The sequence below is a fragment of the Callorhinus ursinus genome, unplaced genomic scaffold (assembly GCF_003265705.2).
Source record: "Callorhinus ursinus isolate GAN/ISIS: 27379988/994484 unplaced genomic scaffold, GSC_fseal_2.0 scaffold10, whole genome shotgun sequence".
NCBI lineage: Eukaryota > Metazoa > Chordata > Mammalia > Carnivora > Otariidae > Callorhinus > Callorhinus ursinus.
The window spans coordinates 77,984,108-78,005,522 of record NW_027397072.1 but is presented as its reverse complement, the minus strand read 5'-3'; the positions used below and the strand labels follow the sequence as shown (position 1 = coordinate 78,005,522).

The following is a 21,415-nucleotide window of genomic DNA, read 5'->3' as shown; positions in this document are numbered from 1 at the left end:
CCCCTCAAAATCAATAAAAATAGGTCAGTACCCCGACATCTAATAGTAAAACTTACGAGTCTCAGAGACAAAGAGAAAATCCTGAAAGCAACTCGGGACAAGAGATCTGTAACCTACGATGGTAGAAACATTAGATTGGCAACAGACCTAGCCAAGGAGACCTGGCAAGCCAGAAAGGACTCGCATGATATATTCAGAGCACTAAACGAGAAAAATATGCAGCCAAGAATACTAGGCTAGCCAAGAATACTCCAGCTAGGCTGTCATTGAAAATAGAAGAAGAGATAAAAAGCTTCCAGGACAAACAAAAACTAAAGGAATTTGCAAACACGAAACCAGCCCTCCAAGAAATATTGAAAGGGGTCCTCTAAGCAAAGAGAGAGCCTAAAAGTAACACAGACCAGAAAGGAATAGAGACAATATACAGTAACAGTCACCTTACAGGCAATATAATGGCACTAAATTCATATCTTTCAATAGTTACCCTGAATGTAAATGGGCTAAATGCCCCAATCAAAAGACACAGGCTATCAGATTGGATTAAAAAGCAAGACCCATCGATATGCTGTCCGCAAGATACTCATTTTAGACCCAAAGACACCCCCAGATTGAAAGTGAGGGGGTGGAAAACAATTTACCATGGTAATGGACACCAAAAGAAAGCTAGGGTGGCAATCCTTCTATCAGAAAAATTAGATTTTAAACCAAAGACTGTAATAAGAGATGAGGAAGGACACTATAGCCTACTTAAAGGGTCTATCCAACAAGAAGATCTAACAATTGTAAATATCTATGACCCTAACATGGGAGCAGCCAAGTATATAAGGCAATTAATAACAAAAGCAAAGAAACACATTGACAACAATACAATAATAGTGGGAGACTTTAACAACCCCCTCACTGAAATGGACAGATCATCTAAGCAAAAGATCAACAAGGAAATAAAGACTTTAAATGACACACTGGACCAAATGGACTTCACAGACGTATTCAGAACATTCCATCCCAAAGTAACGGAATACACATTCTTCTCTAGTGCCCATGGAACATTCTCCAGAATTGATCACATCCTAGGTCACAAATCAGGTCTCAACCGGTACCAAAAGATTGGGATTATTCCCTGCATATTTTCAGACCACAATGCTTTGAAACTAGAACTCAATCACAAGAGGAAAGTCGGAAAGAACTCAAATACATGGAGGCTAAAGAGCATCCTACTAAAGAATGAATGGGTCAACCAGGAAATTAAAGAAGAATTAAAAAAATTCATGGAAACCAATGAAAATGAAAACACAACTGTTCAAAATCTTTGGGATGCAGCAAAGGCAGTCCTAAGAGGAAAGTATATAGCAAGACAAGCCTTTCTCAAGAAACAAGAAAGGTCTCAAATACACAACTTAACCCTACACCTAAAGGAGCTAGAGAAAAAACAGCAAATAAAGCCTAAACCCAGTAGGAGAAGAGAAATAATAAAGATCAGAGCAGAAATCAATGAAATAGAAACCAACAGAACAGTAGAACAGATCAACGAAACTAGGAGCTGGTTCTTTGAAAGAATTAAGAAGACTGATAAACCCCTGGCCAGACTTATCAAAAAGAAAAGAGAAAGGACCCAAATCAACAAAATCATGGATGAAAGAGGAGAGATCACAACCAACACCGAAGAAATACAAACAACTATAAGAACATATTCTGAGCAACTCTATGCCAGCAAATTAGATAACCTGGAAGAAATGGATGCATCCCTAGAGATGTATCAACTACCAAAACTGAACCAGGAAGAAATAGAAAACCTGAACAGACCTATAACCACTAAGGAAATTGAAGTAGTCATGAAAAATCTCCCAACAAACAAAAGCCCAGGGACAGATGGCTTCCCAGGGGAATTCTACCAAACATTTCAAGAAGAATTAATACCTATTCTCCTGAAACTGTGCCAAAAAATAGAAATGGAAGGAAAACTTCCAAACTCATTTTATGAGGCCAGCATTACCTTGATCCCCAAACCAGACAAAGACCCCAACAAAAAGGAGAATTACATACCAATATCCTTGATGAACACGGATGCAAAAATTCTCACCAAAATACTAGCCAATAGGATCCAACAGTACATTAAAAGGATTATTCACCACGACCAGTGGGATTTATCCCTGGGCTGCAAGGCTGGTTCAACATCCGCAAATCAATCAACGTGATACAATACATTAACAAAAGAAAGAACAAGAATCATATGATCCTCTCAATAGATGCAGAAAAAGCATTTGACAAAGTACAGCATCTTTCTTGATCAAAACTCTTCAGAATATAGAGGGTACATACCTCAGTAACATAAAAGCCATCTATGAAAAACCTACAGCGAATATCATTCTCAATGGGGAAAAGCTGAGAGCTTTCCCCTTAAGGTCAGGAATGTGGCAGGGATGTCCACTATCACCACTGCTATTCAACATAGTATTAGAAGTCCTAGCCACAGCAATCAGACAACAAAAAGAAATCAAAGGCATCCAAATCGGCAAAGAGGAAGTCAAACTCTCACTCTTTGCAGATGATAGGATACTGTATGTGGAAAACCCAAAAGACTCCACCCCTAAACTGCCAGAACTCATACAAGAATTCAGTAGAGTGGCAGGATATAAAATCAATGCACAGAAATCAGTGGCATTCCTATACACCAACAACAAGACAGAAGAGAGAGAAATGAAGGAGTTGATCCCATTTACAATTGCACCCAAAACCATAAGATACCTAGGAATAAATCTAACCAAAGAGGCAAAGGAACTGTACTCAGAAAACTATAAAATAATCATGAAAGAAATCGAGGAAGACACAAAGAAATGGAAAAACGTTCCATGCTCATGGATTGGAAGAACAAACATTGTGAAGATGTCAATGCTACCGAGAGCAATCTACACATTCAATGCAATCCCCATCAAAATACCATCAACTTTGGGCGCCTGGGTGGCTCAGTCGTTGAGCAGCTGCCTTCGGCTCAGGTCATGATCCCAGAGTCCTGGGATCAAGTCCCACATCGGGCTCCCTGCTCAGCGGGAAGCCTGCTTCTCCCTCTCCCACTCCCCCTGCTTGTGTCCCTGCTCTCACTGTCTCTGTCTCTGTCAAGTAAATAAATAAAATCTTTGAAAAACAAAAAAACCAAAATACCATCAACTTTTTTCAAAGAAATGGAACAAATAATCCTCAAATTTATATGGAACCCGAAAAGACCCCGAATAGCCAGACAAATGTTGAAAAAGAAAAGCAAAGCTGGCAGCATCACAATTCCAGACTTCCAGCTCTATCAAAGCTGTCATCATCAAGACAGTATGGTGCTGGCACAAAAACAGACACATTGATCAATGGAACAGAATAGAGAGCCCAGAAATGGACCCTCAACTCTATGGTCAACTAATCTTCGACAAAGCAGGAAAGAATGTCCAATGGAAAAAAGACAGTCTCTTCAACAAATGGTGTGGGGAAAATTGGACAGCCACATGCAGAAGAATGAAACTGGACCATTTCCTTAAACCACACACAAAAACAGACTCAAAATGGTTGAAAGACCTAAATGTGAGACAGGAGTCCATGAAAATCCTAAGGGAGAACATGGGCAGCAACCTCTTCGACCTCAGCCGCAGCAACTTCTTCCTAGAAACATCACCAAAGGCAAGGGAAGCAAGGGCAAAAATGAACTATTGGGACTTCATCAAGATAAAAAACTTTTGCACAGCAAAAGAAACAGTCCACAAAACCAAAATACAACCAACAGAATGGGAGAAAATATTTGCAAATGACATATCAGATAAAGGGCTAGTATCTAAAATCTATAAAGAACTTCTTAAACTCAACACCCAAAGAACAAATGATCCAATCAAGAAATGGGCAGAAGACATGAAGAGATATTTTTCCAAAGAAGACATCCAAATGGCCAACAGACACATGAAAAAGTGCTCAACGTCGCTCGGCATCAGGGAAATCCAAATCAAAACCTCAATGAGATACCACCTCACACCAGTCAGAATGGCTAAAATTAACAAGTCAGGAAATGACAGATGTTGGCCAGGATGCAGAGAAAGGGGAACCCTCCTACACTGTTGGTGGGAATGCAAGGTGGTGCAACCACTCTGGAAAACAGTATGGAGGTTCCTCAAACAGTTGAAAATAGAGCTACCGTATGATCCAGCAATTACACTACTGGGTATTTACTCCAAAGATACAAATGTAGGTTTCCAAAGGGGTACGTGCACCCCGATGTTTATAGCTGCAATGTCCACAATAGCCAAACTGTGGAAAGAGCCAAGATGTCCATCAACAGACAAATGGATAAAGAAGATGTGGTGTGTATATATATATATGATGGAATATTATGCAGCCATCAAAAGGAATGAGATCTTGCCATTTGCAACGATGTGGATGGAACTGGAGGGTGTTATGCTGAGCGAAATTAGGCAATCAGAGAAAGACATGTATCATATGACCTCACTGATATGAGGAATTCTTAATCTCAGGAAACAAACTGAGGGTTGCTGGAGTGGAGGGGGGTGGTTGGGATGGGGTGGCTGGGTGGTAGACACTGGGGAGTGTATGTGCTATGGTGAGTGCTGTGGATTGTGCAAGACTGTTGAATTACAGATCTGTACCTCTGAAACATATAATACAATATCTGTTAAAGAAAAAAAAAAGAAGATAGCAGGAGGGGAAGAATGAAGGGGGGAAATTGGAGGGGGAGATGAACCATGAGAGTCGATGGACTCTGAAAAACAAACTGAGGGTTCTAGAGGAGAAGGGGGTGGGAGGATGGGTTAGCCTGGTGACGGGTATTAAAGAGGGCACGTATTGCATGGAGCACTGCGTGTTATATATAAACAATGAATCATGGAACACTACATCAAAAACTAATGATGTAATCTATGGTTATTAACATAACAATAAAAAATTAAAAAAAGAAAATGACAAGAAGTCCACAAGCACATATCACACACAAACACACAGACACAAAATTCCTAGAACTATTGAGTTTGGTAAAGTTGCCAGTTACAACATCAACACAAAATCAATTGCATTTTGACAGACTAATGAACATAATGAACTAATGAACATATGGAAACCTATATTAGAAAACAAATACCACTTACAATCACTCCAAATACAATGAAATAATTAGGTATATACTTAATAAAACATGCACAGGATCTCTAAGCTGGAAATTACAAAATGCTGCTGTAAGACATCACAGAAGACCTAAATATATGGTCATATTCATGAGTCGTGTTCACAGACCGGATGAATCCACATCATAAAGATGTGAGTTGTCCCCAAATCAATCTATAGATTCAATGCAATTCCTGACAAAATCCTAGCAAGGTTTTCTTTAAATAAATAACCACATTATAAAATTTATACAAAATTTCAGGCCCCCCAAAATAGTTAAAATATTTTTGCAAAAGTCAAATAAAGTTGGAGGAATCATGGCACTTGATAATAAGGCATGCAGAACATTAATCAAGATATTGTGGTATTGGTGGATAGATCAACTGAACAGAAGTATAAAACCCAGATTTAACCCACACAGATATATCCAGCTGATTTTTGGCAAAGATACAAAATTAATTCAATGGAGTAAGTTTAAGTATAGCCTTTTCAACAAATGGTGTTGGAGCAACATCTATAGGAAAAAAATATCTTAATGTAAAACTCATGCTTTATCCAAAAAAAAAAATGTACAACTTACACTTTATACAAAACAAAAACAAAAACACACACACACAACAACCCAACCTAACTATATGACTAAAGGAGCTGGAAAGAGAACAAAGCCAAAAGCCAGTAGAAGGAAGGAAATAATAAAGATTAGAGCACAAATAAATGAAATACAAACCAAAAATAGAACATATCAATAGAAAACCAGGCGCTGGTTCTTTGAAAAGATCAAAAAAATTGATAAACCTTTAGCTAAACTCATAAAAAAAAATGGAGAACTCAAATAAATAAAAGCAGAAACTGAAGGAAGAGAAATAACAACCAACACCACAAAAATACAAAGAACTACAAGAGAATATTATGAAAAATTACATGCCAACAAATTGGACAACCTAGAAGAAATGGATACATTCCCAGAAACATATAACCTTCCAAAACTGAATCAGAAAGAAATAGAAAATTTGAACAGATCAATTACTATCAATGAAACTGAATCAGTAATCAAAAACTCCCAACAAATAAAAGTTCAGGACCAGATGGCTTATAGGTGAATTCTACCAAATATTTAAAGAGAAGTTATACCTATTCAAACCATTCCAAAAAATAGAAGAGGAAGGGAAGCTTCCAAATTCATTCTACAAAGCCAGCATTACTCTGACACCAGAACCGGATAAAGACACTACAAAAAAGAAAACTACAGGTCATTACCTCTGATGAACATAGATGCAAAAACCCTCAACAAAATATTAGCAAACAGAATTAAATAAAACATTAAAAAAAATCATTCACCACAATCAAGTGGGATTTATTCCCAGGATGCAAGGGTGTTTCAATATTCACAAATCAATGTGATACATCACACTAACAAGAGAAAGGATAAAAACCATATGGATCATCTCAATAGATGCAGAAAAAACATTTGACAAAGCACAAATGATAAATACTCCATTCATGATAAAAACTCTCAACAAAGTAGGGTTAGAGGGAACATACCTCAACATAATAAAAGCCATATAGGAAAAAACCACAGCTAACACCATACTCAATGGTGAAAAATTAAGAACTTTTCCTTTAAGATCAGGAACAAGACAAGGATGTCCGATCTCACCACTTTTATTCAACATAGTACTGGAAGTCCTGGCCACAGCAGTTAGATAAGATAAAGAAATAAAAGGCATCCAAATTGGTAAAGATGTGAAACATTCACTATTTGCAGATGACATGATACTATATATAGAAAACCCAAAGAACTCCACCGAAGAACTACTAGAACTGATAAGTGAATTCAGTTAAAGTTGCAGGATACAAAATTAATATAGAGAAATTTCTTGCATTTCAATACACTGATAATGAAGTAGCTAAAAGAGAAATTAAGAAACAATCCCATTTACACCTATACCAAAAGAATGAAATACCTAGGAATAAACTTATCATCAAGGAAGTGAAAGACCTGTACTCTGAAAACTATAAAACACTGATAAAAAGAAATTGAAGATGACACAAATGGTAAAACACTCCCTGCTCAGGGATTGGAAGAATAAATATTGTTAAAGTGTCCATACTACCCAAAGCAATTCACAGGTTTAATGTAATCCCTATCAAAATACCAACAATATTTTTCTCAAAGAAAAAAAAATACTGACATTTGTATGGAACCATCAAAAGCCCTAAATAGCCAAAGCAATCTTGAAAAAGAAAAACAAAGCTGGAGGTATCACAATTCCAGATTTCAAGACATACTACAAAGCTATACATAAAAATATGCTACTGGCACAAAAACAGACACCAAATCAATGGAACAGAGAGTCCAGAGAAAACCCACACTTTTATGGTCAATTAATCTATGACCCAGGAGGCAAGAATATAGAGTGGGAAAAAGTCTCTTTGACAAATGATGCCAGGAAGACTGGACAGCTACATGCAAGAGAATGAAACTGGTCAACTTTCTCACACCATACACAAACATAAACTCAAAAAATGGATTACAGACCTAAACGTGGGACCTGAAGCCATAAAATTCCTGGAAGAAAACACAGGCAGTAATTTCTTTGACATCAGCCACAGAGACTTTTTTTTTAGATACATCTCCTCTGGAAAGAGAAACAAAAGCAAAATTAAACTATTGGGACTACATTAAAAAACTGCACAAGGAAGGAAACCATGAACAAAATGAAAAGGTAATCTACTGAATAGGAGAAGCTATTTGTAAATGATATATCTGATAAGGGGTTAGTAAAAAAAAATATGAAGAACTCATATAACTCAACACCAAAAAACCCCAAATAATTCAATTAATAAGTGAGCAGAAAACCCGAATAAACATTTTGCCAAAGAAGACATACAGATGGCCAACAGACACATGAAAAAATGCTCAACATCACTAGCCATCAGGGAAATCCAAATCAAAACCACAAAAAGACATCACTTCACTTCTAGAATGGCTAGAATCAAAAAGACAACAAGTATTGGTGAAGATGTGGAGAAAAGGGAACCCTTGTGCACCGCTGGTGGGAATGTAAATTGGTGCAGGCACTATGGAAAATAGTATAGAGGTTCCTCAAAAAATTAGAATGACCATATGATTCAGCAATTCTACTTCTGGATATTTAGCCAAAGGAAAAAAAAAAAAACACTGAGGCTGGGTGGCTCAGTCGTTAAGCATCTGCCTTCGGCTCAGGTCATGATCCCAGGATCCTGGGATTGAGCCCTGCATCAGGCTCCCTGCTCTGCAGGAAGCCTGCTTCTCCCTCTCCCACTCCCCCTGTTTGTGTTCCCTCTCCCGCTGTGTCTCTCTCTATCAAAAAAATAAATAAAATCTTAAAAAAAAAAAAAAGGAAAACAAAAACACTAACTCAAAAAGATATATGCACCCCCATGCTCACTGCAGCATTATGTACAATAGCGAAGATATGGAAGCAACCTAAGTGTCCATCAATGGGTGAATGGATAAAGAAGATGTAATATATAAACATTGTACACACATGCACACACACGCGCGCTCGCACGAATATGATTCAGCCATAAAAAGAAAGAGATTTTGCCATTTGTCACAAGATGGATGGATGGACTGTGAGAGCATTATGCTAAGTGAAATACGTCAGACAGAGAAAGACAAATACTAAATGATTTCACTTATATGTGGAATCTAAAAACAAAAACCCACAAAAAAACAAAAAACAAAAAACAAACCAAGCTCATAGATACAAATAGCAGACTGACTGTTGTCAGAGGTGGGGGATGCGGAAGTGGACAATATGGGTAAAGGGGGTCTAAAGATACAAACCTCCAGTTATAAAATAAATAAAGTCATGGGGATATAATGTACAGCATGATGACTACAGTTAATACTTTATTGCATATTTGAAAATTGCTAAGAGCATAGATCTTAAAAGTCCTCATCATAAGAAAAAAATGTTTTTGTAACTCTGTGGTGACAGATGATAACTAGACTTACTGTGGTGATCATGTGTCAATATATACAAATATCAAGTCATTATGTTATACTACTAAAACCAATATATGTTTTTGTCGATTATATGTCAATAAAGCAAAAAAACCCAGAAGTTTAGGTTCCTTTTAAAATATTATGTGGATTTAGTTTTATTCTACCTTGTTGCATTGAAGGAAAACCAGTAATGAGAATCAAACCATTTTGTTCACTGATACCTGCGTGAAGGACTTTCTTCTTCTGAATCTTTTGATTTGACAGATCCTCTGGTAAGTACAACATATTTAGGGATGACATTGGTGTTGACTCGACATCAGAATGAGGTTTTGCACATTTTTCTGGGGTTGAAACCATAGAACAGATTTCTTTTTGATGCCTGTTTTTAGACCAAAAAAAAAAAAAATAGACCAAAAAAAAGAAAAAAAGGAGGGGGAAAACACAAAATTTCCATCAAAAAGGCAGAGTTAGATCAATAAAATCATGTTGAATGCTACAAACTAAAGGAGGAAGCCTCCCCTCATTTGGTTAATTTAAGAATGATCTTTTTCCGGGGCACCTGGGTGGCTCAGATGGTTAAGCGTCAGCCTTCGGCTCAGGTCATGATCCCAGGGTCCTGGGATTGAGTCCCGCATCTGGCTCCCTGCTCCTTGGGGAGCCTGCTTCTCCCTCTGCCCTCCTCCCCCGCTCTCTGTCTCTCATGAATAAATAAAATCTTAAAAAAAAAAAAGAAGAAGAAGGAGAATCTTTTTCCCCACCCAAAGCAGAAGAGTGAACAGGGGCCCAGATGTGGAGTCATTAGATATGGCTCACATCACAGCTCTGTTCCTTCCTGGCTGTGTGACTTGGTGAAGTCCCTCAGCCCTCTCTGAACTTCATCATTTTCCTCCTCTATAAACTTTGGGAAATTCAGGTGTGCACTGACTCTATGGGACTGATGTAGGAATTAACAGGAGGGAGAGCCAGTTGTAAACCAGAAAGGCTTATGGAAACCCCTTTCTCTAACCAAAGGGTTGAACAGCTAGCTCTTATAAAAGCCAACGAAGGGAAGTCCTTGCCTTGGACCCCCTGTGCCAGTACCAGATCACGGGAAAACACTCTGGTGAAGATCTAGGGCCAGGAGGAACCCTAGAAATGCCTGATAATTTTCCCAGACACATCTTTTCTGAAGCTCTGAACATAGCAGCCACAGAAAGTTTCCAGAACAATCTCCTCCAACACTGTAAAGCATGGCCTCCCTCCTTCATCCTCCACCTGAATGCCTACTTTTAGACCACCCCCAGTGTTCCATAATCATGTATGTCTGTATCCCCCACCACACTGTGCATTTTGTGATGGAAGGGACTGGGTTTATATTCATCTGTGCATCCCAGTTCGCCTGGCACATGGACTGTACTTTACAAACATTTGAAAAAAGGAAAGCAGAGGAGATTTGGAGGCTGAAACATTTTTTCACCTGGTAGAAAGCTAGAACAAAGCAATTTGGTTTTGACTGTAGCTAAGTCAGTAAATTAACTTTTCCTAATGTTCCAAGGAAGGAGAGAAGCATGCTACCTGTAGAATGAGGCACTGAGTTTTATTCTTTCCCTTATGTTAATTTAGGAGCTCTTATTATATGACAGGCATATCCTCATTTAATCTCCCCAACAACCCTATGACTACCATTATTCCCATGTTGTAGATAAGGAAACTGAAGCTCCACGAGGTTAAGTAACTTGCCCAAATTTACCCAATATGTAATGGTGGGAAGCCTGGATTAAAACACTTTATTGAATGACTTCCAGAACCTGCCCTATCGAGCCCCTAAAAAAATATATATAAAAAAGAATACACCCACTACTCAATCAATGGCAGATACGGTGAACTGACTAAGCCAACTTCCAAACAATAGCTAGTCATTTTGTCCTGAGATTTTTGGTTTGATTAAACAGGGTAAGAAGACAGTTAAGGTACAAAGGGTAATTTACACTGAGATGCTGCCCATTTATTTGACTTTTAGTTTATTTGTTCAAATTCTCTAAATTTAGATGTATCTGAGCTTTTCCAATACTTTAAAAATAATGCTGTAAAACCTCATTATAAGATGGCCCAGTACAGCATTTATCTCTTTTTACTAATTCCATTGCTCATGTCCTGCTCCCCACCCATATTAATGCTTAATTTGCTAACAGGAAGACAGTGAATTTTCATGAAGATGAAATCCTGATTGATGAATGTATTTTTAACTTCTTTCCACTAGCTATCACTCTTTTAAATAAAAAGATATCCTGAAAAAAATATAAATAAATAAAACGGTGAAATAGATCCTAAAAATAAATAAATAAATGAACAAATAAATAAATAAAAAGACATCCTCCTGAGAGAGTATTCATATGAAGCTGTGATATTTGAATATCTGTACAATGTTAAATTGTTTTAATAAGATTTGACACCCTTTCTGAGTGTTGGAGTGGTTCTGATTTTTGTTTTAAAATTACTAATTAGAGACATATTAGAATATAGGTTAGAAAAGGACCTGAGAAATTATCTATCCCAAATCCTACCACCACAGCCACCATTTTAAAGAAGAGGAAACTGAGACTCACAGCAATGGACAGGTGTGGAGAGAAGTCAGGGATTCGCCAAGATCACACAGAGCGAAGTCCAGACCCTTGGGCCTCCTGATCCCTGAGTCAACTCTCCTGCACTACACAGCACTCCTGCTGTGCTCTATCATGGCTGGGGTTGGGGTGCCGATCCATACTGGGTGGAGATGAACCGTTAACACTGCTCTAAGTACCACACAAGGATTTCAGAACTCACATTTAAAGGTAAATATGTGGCCTCCTTAAGCCATATACTAGATAATTAAATTATTAGATTATGACTTCTCCTTCCTTAAAAAAATTCTAACATAATCATTCTATGTGATTCTTTTCACTAAGAGAAATCCCAAAAGTACCGCAGAAAGAAGAGCGAGCAGAGCATCTGAGCAGATAATTTCCCCAGTAATGGGGAAAACAGGGGCTTTGGCATGCTTACTTATTGTCCCCTTCCTTTTCTCCATTGTACCACCAATCCATGATCAAGGACTCTGAATAAAGGTCTTGCACCTTCTCCAGGTCACTTCGTCCCTGCTCCATTTCCTTAATTAAAAGAGTCAGATCTTCATTCTACCAAAATGACAAATAAATATATTGTGAAATTGTATAAAAGAGTTCATATTTCAAAAAACCAACTGTATCAGGAAAAGAAGAATCTAAAGAATTTCATGTAGTTCTCATATTATTCCATTTTAATAAACAGCTTTATTGAAGTATAATTCACACACAATAAACCGAATGCATGTAAAGTGTATCATTTGAATAGTTTTGACATTCACACCTGTAAGATCTTCATTGCAATCAAGATAACAGACATATCCGTCACCCCCAAAAGTCTCCTCAGGTGCCCTTGTAAATTTGCTATCCTCCCTACCCCAAAACCCCTCTCCTCCCATTCCTAAACAACTACTCATTTCATCTTCCTTCTGTCACTATACATTAGTTTCGATTTTCTAGAATTTTATATAAATGGAATCATACAGTATGTATTCTTTGTCCAGCTTCCTTCACTCATATAATTATTTTGAGATTCACCTGTGTTGCAGCATGAATCAAGAGTTCATTCATCTTTATTGCTGAGTAGCATTAGATTGTATACTGCATACCAAAACTTAGTCACCTGTTGAGGGACACGCTTGGGCTATTATAAACAAAGCTATGAACATCTGTGTACAAGTCTTAGGAACATCTGCTTTCATTTCTCTTGAAAAAATATTTATTTTAATGTGATTCACATTGTGCATTCTATCTTGGTTGATTTGTGTTAGTTTTTGTTTTGTGTGGAAGTGGCCCATTTTTTCCTAAGTTGTCAAATTTATGAGTGCAAAGTTGTTCATTGTATTCCTTTTATATTCTTTTTGATGGTTGTAAGATCTAATATGATATCCCCTATTTCATTCCTGATATTAGTTCTTTCTATCTGCTCTTTTTGTCTTTGTCAGCCTTCTAAGATGTGTTATCAATTCATCTTTTTTTCAAAGAAACAGCTTTTTGTCTCATTGATTTTCTCCATTGTTTTCCTATTTTCAATTTTATTGATTCATACTCTTATGTGTATTGTTTCCTTCCTTCTGCTTGCTTTGGGTTTATTTTGCCCTTCTTGTTCTAGTTTCTTGGGGTAAGAACTCAGATTGTTGATTCAATAACTTTTCTTGTTCTCAACATTAAGCATTTAGTGCTATAAATTTCTCTCCCGACACTGTTAGCTGTATCCCACTAGTTTGATCTATGCTGTTTTTGTTTTCATTTGGTTCTAAGTATTTTTAATTTCCTTTGAGACTTTCTCTTTGACCTATGGATTATCAAGGACTGTGTTGTTTAAATTCCATGTGTTTAGACATTTTCATGCTGTCTTTCTAATATTAATTTCTCATTTGATTCCATTGTGGTCAGAGAACAAACTCCATGATTTCAATGCTTTTATTTTTTTAAGTTTTTATTTGAATTCCAGTTAGTTAACATATAGTGCCATATTAGTTTCAGGTGTAACCATATAGTGATTCAGCACTTCCATACATCAGCTGGTGCTCATCACAACACGTGCACTCCTTAATCCCCATCCCCTATTTCACCCACCTTCCCTCTGGTAACCACTGGTTTGTTCTCTATAGTTAAGAGTCTGTTTCTTGATTTGCCTCCCTCTCCTTTTTTTCCCCTTTGTTCATTTGTTCTCTTTCTTAAATTCCCCATTATGAGTGAAATCATATGGTATTTGTCTTTCTCTGACTGACTTATTTCACTTAGCATAATACTCTTTAGCTCCATCCATGTCACTGCAAATGGCAGGATTTCATTCTTTTTTATGGCTGAGTTGTATTCCTTTGTAAATATATACCAAATCTTCTTTATCCATCAGTTGATGGACATTTGGGCTATTTCCATAATTCAGCTATTGTAGTCAATGCTTTTAAATTAGCTGAGGTCTGTTTTATTGCCCATTGCACAACCTGTCTTAATAAGTATACCATGAGCACTAGAAAAAAATTTGTATTTGGCTGTTGTGGTGGGGAGAATTTATCTGTGGCAATTAGATCTTGTTGGCTGACTGTGCTGTTTAGATCTTCTCTGTCCTTGCTGATTTTGCATCTAGTAGTTTCTGTCAGTTGCTGGGAAAGAAGTGTTGAGGTCTCCAAGTATAATTTTGTATTTGTCTATTTCTCCTTTTAGCTCTATCAATTTTTGCTTCATATATTTTTTTAAACTGTTTTGGTTTGTGCACACACATTTAGGGCCTTTATATATTCCTCACAGACTGATCTTACTATGTAAATTTTATTTGCTATGATATCTACTTTATTAGTTATTAATACAGCCAATCCAGATTTCTATTGGTGTGTCTTTCTCCTTTGGAACCTACCTATGTTATTGTGCTCGATGTGAGTTTCTTGTATGCAGCATATAATTCAGTCATGTTCTTTTATCCACTCTGCCAATATCTGTCTTTTGTGGGGTAATTAGACCATTTACATTTAAAGTAATTATTGACATGTTAATACTTATTATTTTATTATTTGTTTTCTACTTGTTTCATTGGTCTTGTTCCTCTGTTTCTCTTTGCCTGCTTCCTTCAGGTTACTTGAATTTTTTTAAAATAATTCTATCTTGGTTTATTTGTAATGTTTTTGAGTATATCTCTTTATATTGTTTTCGTAATGGCTTCTCTGGGTATGGACAGCATATGTATGAGACTTATAACAGTCTACTAGCATTAACATTTTACTACTTCAAGGGAAATATGGAAACCTCACTTCCACTTAGGTCCCTTTACCTTCTTTACTTTTAAATATCACTGTTGTGAATATCAGAGAGTGGTATAATTTTTATTTCAATCATTGAATATGATTTCATGAGGAAAAGGACACTCTATTGCATCTACTCATATTTTTGCTCTTTCTCCCTTTCCTTCATGATGCTCCAAGATTTCTTATTTTATCATTTCCTTTTGCCTGAAGAACTTCCTGTAGTCAATATAAGAGTAGGGCTTCTAGCAACAAATCCTTTTAATTTTTATTTGTCTGAGAATATTTTTATTTCCTCTTCATTCCCGAAGGATATTTTTGTCTAATATAAAATTTGTGACTGATGGTTCTTTTCTTCCCACACTTGAAAATTATTGTGCCACTTCTTTTCTGGCCTCTTTGGTCAAATCCACTGTCAATTTGATGTCATTTCTTTTGGGCTGTTTTTAAGACTTTGTCTTTGATTTTCAAATGTTTAACATGGTATGTCTTGGGGTCTTGGCATGTGTCTTGGATTTCTTTGGGTTTATCCTCTTTGGAGTTTACTCAGCTTCTTCAATCTGTATGTTTTTATCTTTCACCAAATTTGAGGAGTTTTCAGTTATTCTTCCATGTAGTGTTTAAACCCCCCTTTTTCTTCTCTCTGGGGAATGCCAATGATACTAATGTTGGATCTTTAATTATTGTCCTGTAAGGTCCCATGGTTCTGGCTTTTTTTTTTTTTCCAGTCTGTTCTCTCCATTGTTCAGATTAGCTGAATTCTATTGTCTGACCTCAAATTCACTGATAAAATCAAGTCATCTCCACTCTCACCACTGAGTCTACGCAGTGAGTTTACTTGCTATTATAGCTTTCAGTTCCATAACATTCACTTGGAAATTTTTATACCTTCTACACCTTTGCTGAGATTTTCTATTTGCTCGTTTGTCTCTGGATAACTTGTAATAGATTGTTGAAGCATTTTTATGATAGGTTCTTTAAAATCTTGGTCAGGTAATTCCAACATCTAATTCATCTATCTCAGTGTTGGGATCATGTGATGGTCTTTTCTCACTCAAGGTGTGATTTTATTGGTTCTTGGTATGATGAGTCATTTTTTACTATATCCTGAACATTATGGCTATATTGTGTTATGAGACTCCGGGTCCTATTTTAAAACTTTTATTTTAGCTTGCAGTAACCCTGTTTAAATTTAGCATGTGAGAATTGTCCTACTTTTGTGGGCTCTTGCTCCAATGGCAGTTTAATTTTCAGAGCCTTTTTGATATTATTTTGGTCTTCTTTATTAAACTGGTGTTGCTGGGACTCCCACTGGTCTCTGCTGGTGCTGTTTGAGCAGGCAGAAGGAGTTTCCCCTAGTCAGACTGCCAGGTGTTTCCTGGTGCCTCTACTGCTGTCCCCTGGGTGTCCTGTGTCACTGGGTGGCATAGGAGGGCCCCTGTCCTGCAGGAAGAGAGTTTTCCTGGAATGGACCACTTGCTCTGGCTGGGTCCTTCTTGCCTATTCTTCCCACACACTCTGTCTCTATGCAGAGACATTAACAATCGGTGTTAATGGAGGCTCAGCTCCACATCAACCCTCACTGGCACCAGGGATGGGGGGAAGTGGAGTGCTGTCTATCTTTAACTCACACTTCCTTTTTCATTTTCACTGATGTTGAGTGTTTGTGAAAGTTCATCTCCTTGCTGAGTCCTGCTGAGATGAGGGCTGTGGTGAAGCACAGCAGTGACCAGACCATCCTCACATTGCCTTGTTAAGTCTTAGAGCTGCCTGGTAGGGTAGAGGCCCAGTTTGCTACTGGACTCCACGGTGGGAGAATCAGAGCACTGCTGACTTCCACTGGAGAGCGGATGAACAATAAGCTTCCCTCTCGGGCGCCTGGGTGGCTCAGATGGTTAAGTGTCTGCCTTTGGCTCAGGTCATGATCCCAGGGTCCTGGGATTGAGTCCCCCATCGGGCTCCCTGCTCCTTGGGAGCCTGCTTCTCCCTCTGCGTCTCTCTCTCTCTCCCTCTCTCTCTCTCATGAATAGATAAATAAGTAAAATCTTTAAAAACAAAAAAAAAGCTTCCCTCTCAATCCTCTGATACTATCCTAGCATGGGATTTAAAGCACCACCTACTCTGTCTAGTGGAGTTTGGAAAATCAGCTTTCCATTCAGCCCTACTTACACTACTCTGGCAGTAAGGAATGGAAGATTAGCTCTCTGGTCAGTTCTGCTGACCCACCTGGCAGAGGGATCAGAGAACCATCTCTTGCTTCCATGGTAGTATGGAAGATCAGCACTCTGTTCAGCTCCACTCAAATCTCAGGGAAAGGAGTGCAGTTTTTCCACTGTTGTATGGCTGGATTATGGCAGGTATTACAAAAAAGGTTTTCTGTTGTTAGGTCACCTTCTTCCCAATCCTTTGGTTAGGGAGAATAAGCTTTTCTTGGGTCTTTTCCTTTTCTTTCTTTTTTTGGTCTATGCCTGTTAGAGATTCCAGGTTAGAGGGTTCAGCAGTGCCCTATCTGGGATATATGGAAGGCATTAACAAATCCCCCAAGACTTATTGCCGTATCATTCCTTAAATTCTGAGGTCCCCAGGAATTCTACCTTCTTCTTTTTACCTTTCAGAGTATTCCTACGCTTATTTGTTCTGTTCTATCCAGGTCTTTTTTAGCTTAAGATGTAGGATCTAGGAGGAATGGGACTACACCATTATTGCTGGAACTGGAAGTCCCTCCAGTAATTTAACTTATAATTAGATTTAAATAACAAGGGAAAAAAAGCCTTACATATCTACCCATGCAATTACTATGCAGCTACCATGAAGTTATCCTTTGCTTTTCATTCCTTAGTGTAGATCTGTATTTCCATCTGGTATGATTTTCCTTCTGCCTAAAGTACTCCCTTTAATATTTCTTATACAGCAGGTTTAATGGAGATGAATTCTTTCAGTTTTTGTGTATCTTTGAAGTGTTCATTCCACTTTCCTTTTGAAAGATATTTCCGGGGAATAGATTCTACACTAGTTTTTTTTTTTTTTTCACTACTTTAAAAATATCACTCCACTGTCTTTTCATGTGCATCGTTTCTGATGAGAAATCTGCTGTTATCCTTACCTGTGTTCCTCTGTACATATTTGTCTTCTTTCACCCTATCAGTTTAAGATTTTCTCTTTGTCGAGAAAATCCTGAAAGCAGTTTGGGAGAAGAGATATGTAACCTATACTGGGAGAAACACTAGATTGGCAACATACCTAGCCACAGAGACATGGCAGGCCAGAAAGGACTGGCATGATATCTTCAGAGCACTGAATGAGAAAAATATGCAGCCAAGAATACTATATCGAGCTAGGCTGTCATTGAAAATAGAAGGAGAGATAAAAACCTTCCAGGACAAACAAAAACTAAAGGAATTTGCAAACACAAAACCAGCCCTCCAAGAAATATTGAAAGGGGTCCTCTAAGCAAAGAGAGAGCCTAAAAGCAGCATAGTTCAGAAAGGAACACAGACAATATTAAGTAATAGTCACCTTACAGGCAATACAATGGCACTAAATTCATATCTTTCAATAGTTACCCTGAATGTAAATGGGCTAAATGCCCCAATCAAAAGACACAGGCTATCAGACTGGATTAAAAAACAAGACCCATCAATATGCTGTCTGCAAGACACTCATTTTAGACCCAAAGATACCCCCAGATTGAAAGTGACGGGGTGGAAAACCATTTACCATGCTAATGGACACCAAAAGAAAGCTGAGGTGGCAATCCTTCTAACAGACAAATTAGATTTTAAACCAAAGACTGTAATAAGAGATGAGGAAGGACACTATAGCCTACTTAAAGGGTCTATCCAACAAGAAGATCTAACAATTGTAAATATCTATGACCCGAACATGGGAGCAGCCAATTATATAAGGCAATTAATAACAAAAGCAAAGAAACACATCGACAACAATACAATAATAGCGGGGGACTTTAACACCCCCTCACTGAAATGGACAGATCATCTAAGCAAAAGATCAACAAGGAAATAAAGACTTTAAATGACACACTGGACCAAATGGACTTCACAGACATATTCAGAACATTCCATCCCAAAGCAATGGAATACACATTCTTCTCTAGTGCCCATGGAACAGTCTCTAGAATAGACCACATCCTAGGTCACAAATCAGGTCTCAACCGGTACCAAAAGATTGGGATTATTCCCTGCATATTTTCAGACCACAGTGCTTTGAAATTAGAACTCAATCACAAGAGGAAAGTCGGAAAGAACTCAAATACATGGAGGCTAAAGAGCATCCTACTAAAGAATGAATGGGTCAACCAGGAAATTAAAGAAGAATTAAAAAAATTCATGGAAACCAATGAAAATGAAAACACAACTGTTCAAAATCTTTGGGATGCAGCAAAGGCAGTCCTAAGAGGAAAGTATATAGCAAGACAAGCCTTTCTCAAGAAACAAGAAAGGTCTCAAATACACAACTTAACCCTACACCTAAAGGAGCTAGAGAAAAAACAGCAAATAAAGCCTAAACCCAGTAGGAGAAGAGAAATAATAAAGATCAGAGCAGAAATCAATGAAATAGAAACCAACAGAACAGTAGAACAGATCAACGAAACTAGGAGCTGGTTCTTTGAAAGAATTAAGAAGACTGATAAACCCCTGGCCAGACTTATCAAAAAGAAAAGAGAAAGGACCCAAATCAACAAAATCATGGATGAAAGAGGAGAGATCACAACCAACACCGAAGAAATACAAACAACTATAAGAACATATTCTGAGCAACTCTATGCCAGCAAATTAGATAACCTGGAAGAAATGGATGCATCCCTAGAGATGTATCAACTACCAAAACTGAACCAGGAAGAAATAGAAAACCTGAACAGACCTATAACCACTAAGGAAATTGAAGTAGTCATGAAAAATCTCCCAACAAACAAAAGCCCAGGGACAGATGGCTTCCCAGGGGAATTCTACCAAACATTTCAAGAAGAATTAATACCTATTCTCCTGAAACTGTGCCAAAAAATAGAAATGGAAGGAAAACTTCCAAACTCATTTTATGAGGCCAGCATTACCTTGATCCCCAAACCAGACAAAGACCCCAACAAAAAGGAGAATTACATACCAATATCCTTGATGAACACGGATGCAAAAATTCTCACCAAAATACTAGCCAATAGGATCCAACAGTACATTAAAAGGATTATTCACCATGACCAGTGGGATTTATCCCTGGGCTGCAAGGCTGGTTCAACATCCGCAAATCAATCAACGTGATACAATACATTAACAAAAGAAAGAACAAGAATCATATGATCCTCTCAATAGATGCAGAAAAAGCATTTGACAAAGTACAGCATCTTTCTTGATCAAAACTCTTCAGAATATAGAGGGTACATACCTCAGTAACATAAAAGCCATCTATGAAAAACCTACAGCGAATATCATTCTCAATGGGGAAAAGCTGAGAGCTTTCCCCTTAAGGTCAGGAATGTGGCAGGGATGTCCACTATCACCATTGCTATTCAACATAGTATTAGAAGTCCTAGCCACAGCAATCAGACAACAAAAAGAAATCAAAGGCATCCAAATCGGCAAAGAGGAAGTCAAACTCTCACTCTTTGCAGATGATAGGATACTTTATGTGGAATACCCAAAAGACTCCACCCCTAAACTGCGAGAACTCATACAAGAATTCCGTAAAGTGGCAGGATATAAAATCAATGCACAGAAATCAGTGGCATTCCTATACACCAACAACAAGACAGAAGAGAAAGAAATGAAGGAGTCGATCCCATTTACAATTGCACCCAAAACCATAAGATACCTAGGAATAAATCGAACCAAAGAGGCAAAGGATCTGTACTCAGAAAACTATAAAATACTCATGAAAGAAATTGAGGAAGACACAAAGAAATGGAAAAACGTTCCATGCTCATGGATTGGAAGAACAAACATTGTGAAGATGTCAATGCTACCTAGAGCAATCTACACATTCAATGCAATCCCCATCAAAATACCATCCACTTTTTTCAAAGAAATGAAACAAATAATCCTAAAATTTGTATGGAACCAGAAAAGACCCCAAATAGCCAAACAAATGTTGAAAAAGAAAAGCAAAGCTGGCAGCATCACAATTCCGAACTTCCAGCTCTATTACAAAGCTGTCATCATGAAGACAGTATGGTAGTGGCACAAAAACAGACACATCAATCAATGGAACAGAATAGAGAGCCCAGAAATGGACCCTCAACTCTATGGTCAACTAATCTTTGACAAAGCAGGAAAGAATGTCCAGTGGAAAAAAGACAGTCTCTTCAACAAATGGTGTGGGGAAAATTGGACAGCCACATGCAGAAGAATGAAACTGGACCATTTCCTTACAGCACACACAAAAATAGACTCCAAATGGTTGAAAGACCTAAATGTGAAACAGGAGTCCATCAAAATCCTAAAGGA

The 21,415-nt window shown here is 37.7% G+C and overlaps 1 protein-coding gene across 11 annotated transcripts in view; it reads right to left on the bottom strand.

Annotated features, from left to right (window-relative positions):
- The window catches only part of VWA3B (von Willebrand factor A domain containing 3B), a 246,473-nt gene that overhangs the window by 76,876 nt on the left and 148,182 nt on the right, over nucleotides 1-21,415 (bottom strand). For all 11 annotated transcript variants that reach the window (XR_012379855.1, XR_012379857.1, XR_012379860.1 and 8 more), the window contains 2 exons: nucleotides 12,161-12,291; nucleotides 9,361-9,518 (listed from right to left, as the gene is read on the bottom strand). Coding sequence is in view for 3 of the 11 variants with exons in the window: in XM_073897813.1 (XP_073753914.1) it covers nucleotides 9,361-9,518; nucleotides 12,161-12,291 (289 nt within the window). In the remaining 8 variants the exon portion in view is untranslated. The remainder of the gene's footprint in view (nucleotides 1-9,360; nucleotides 9,519-12,160; nucleotides 12,292-21,415) is intronic.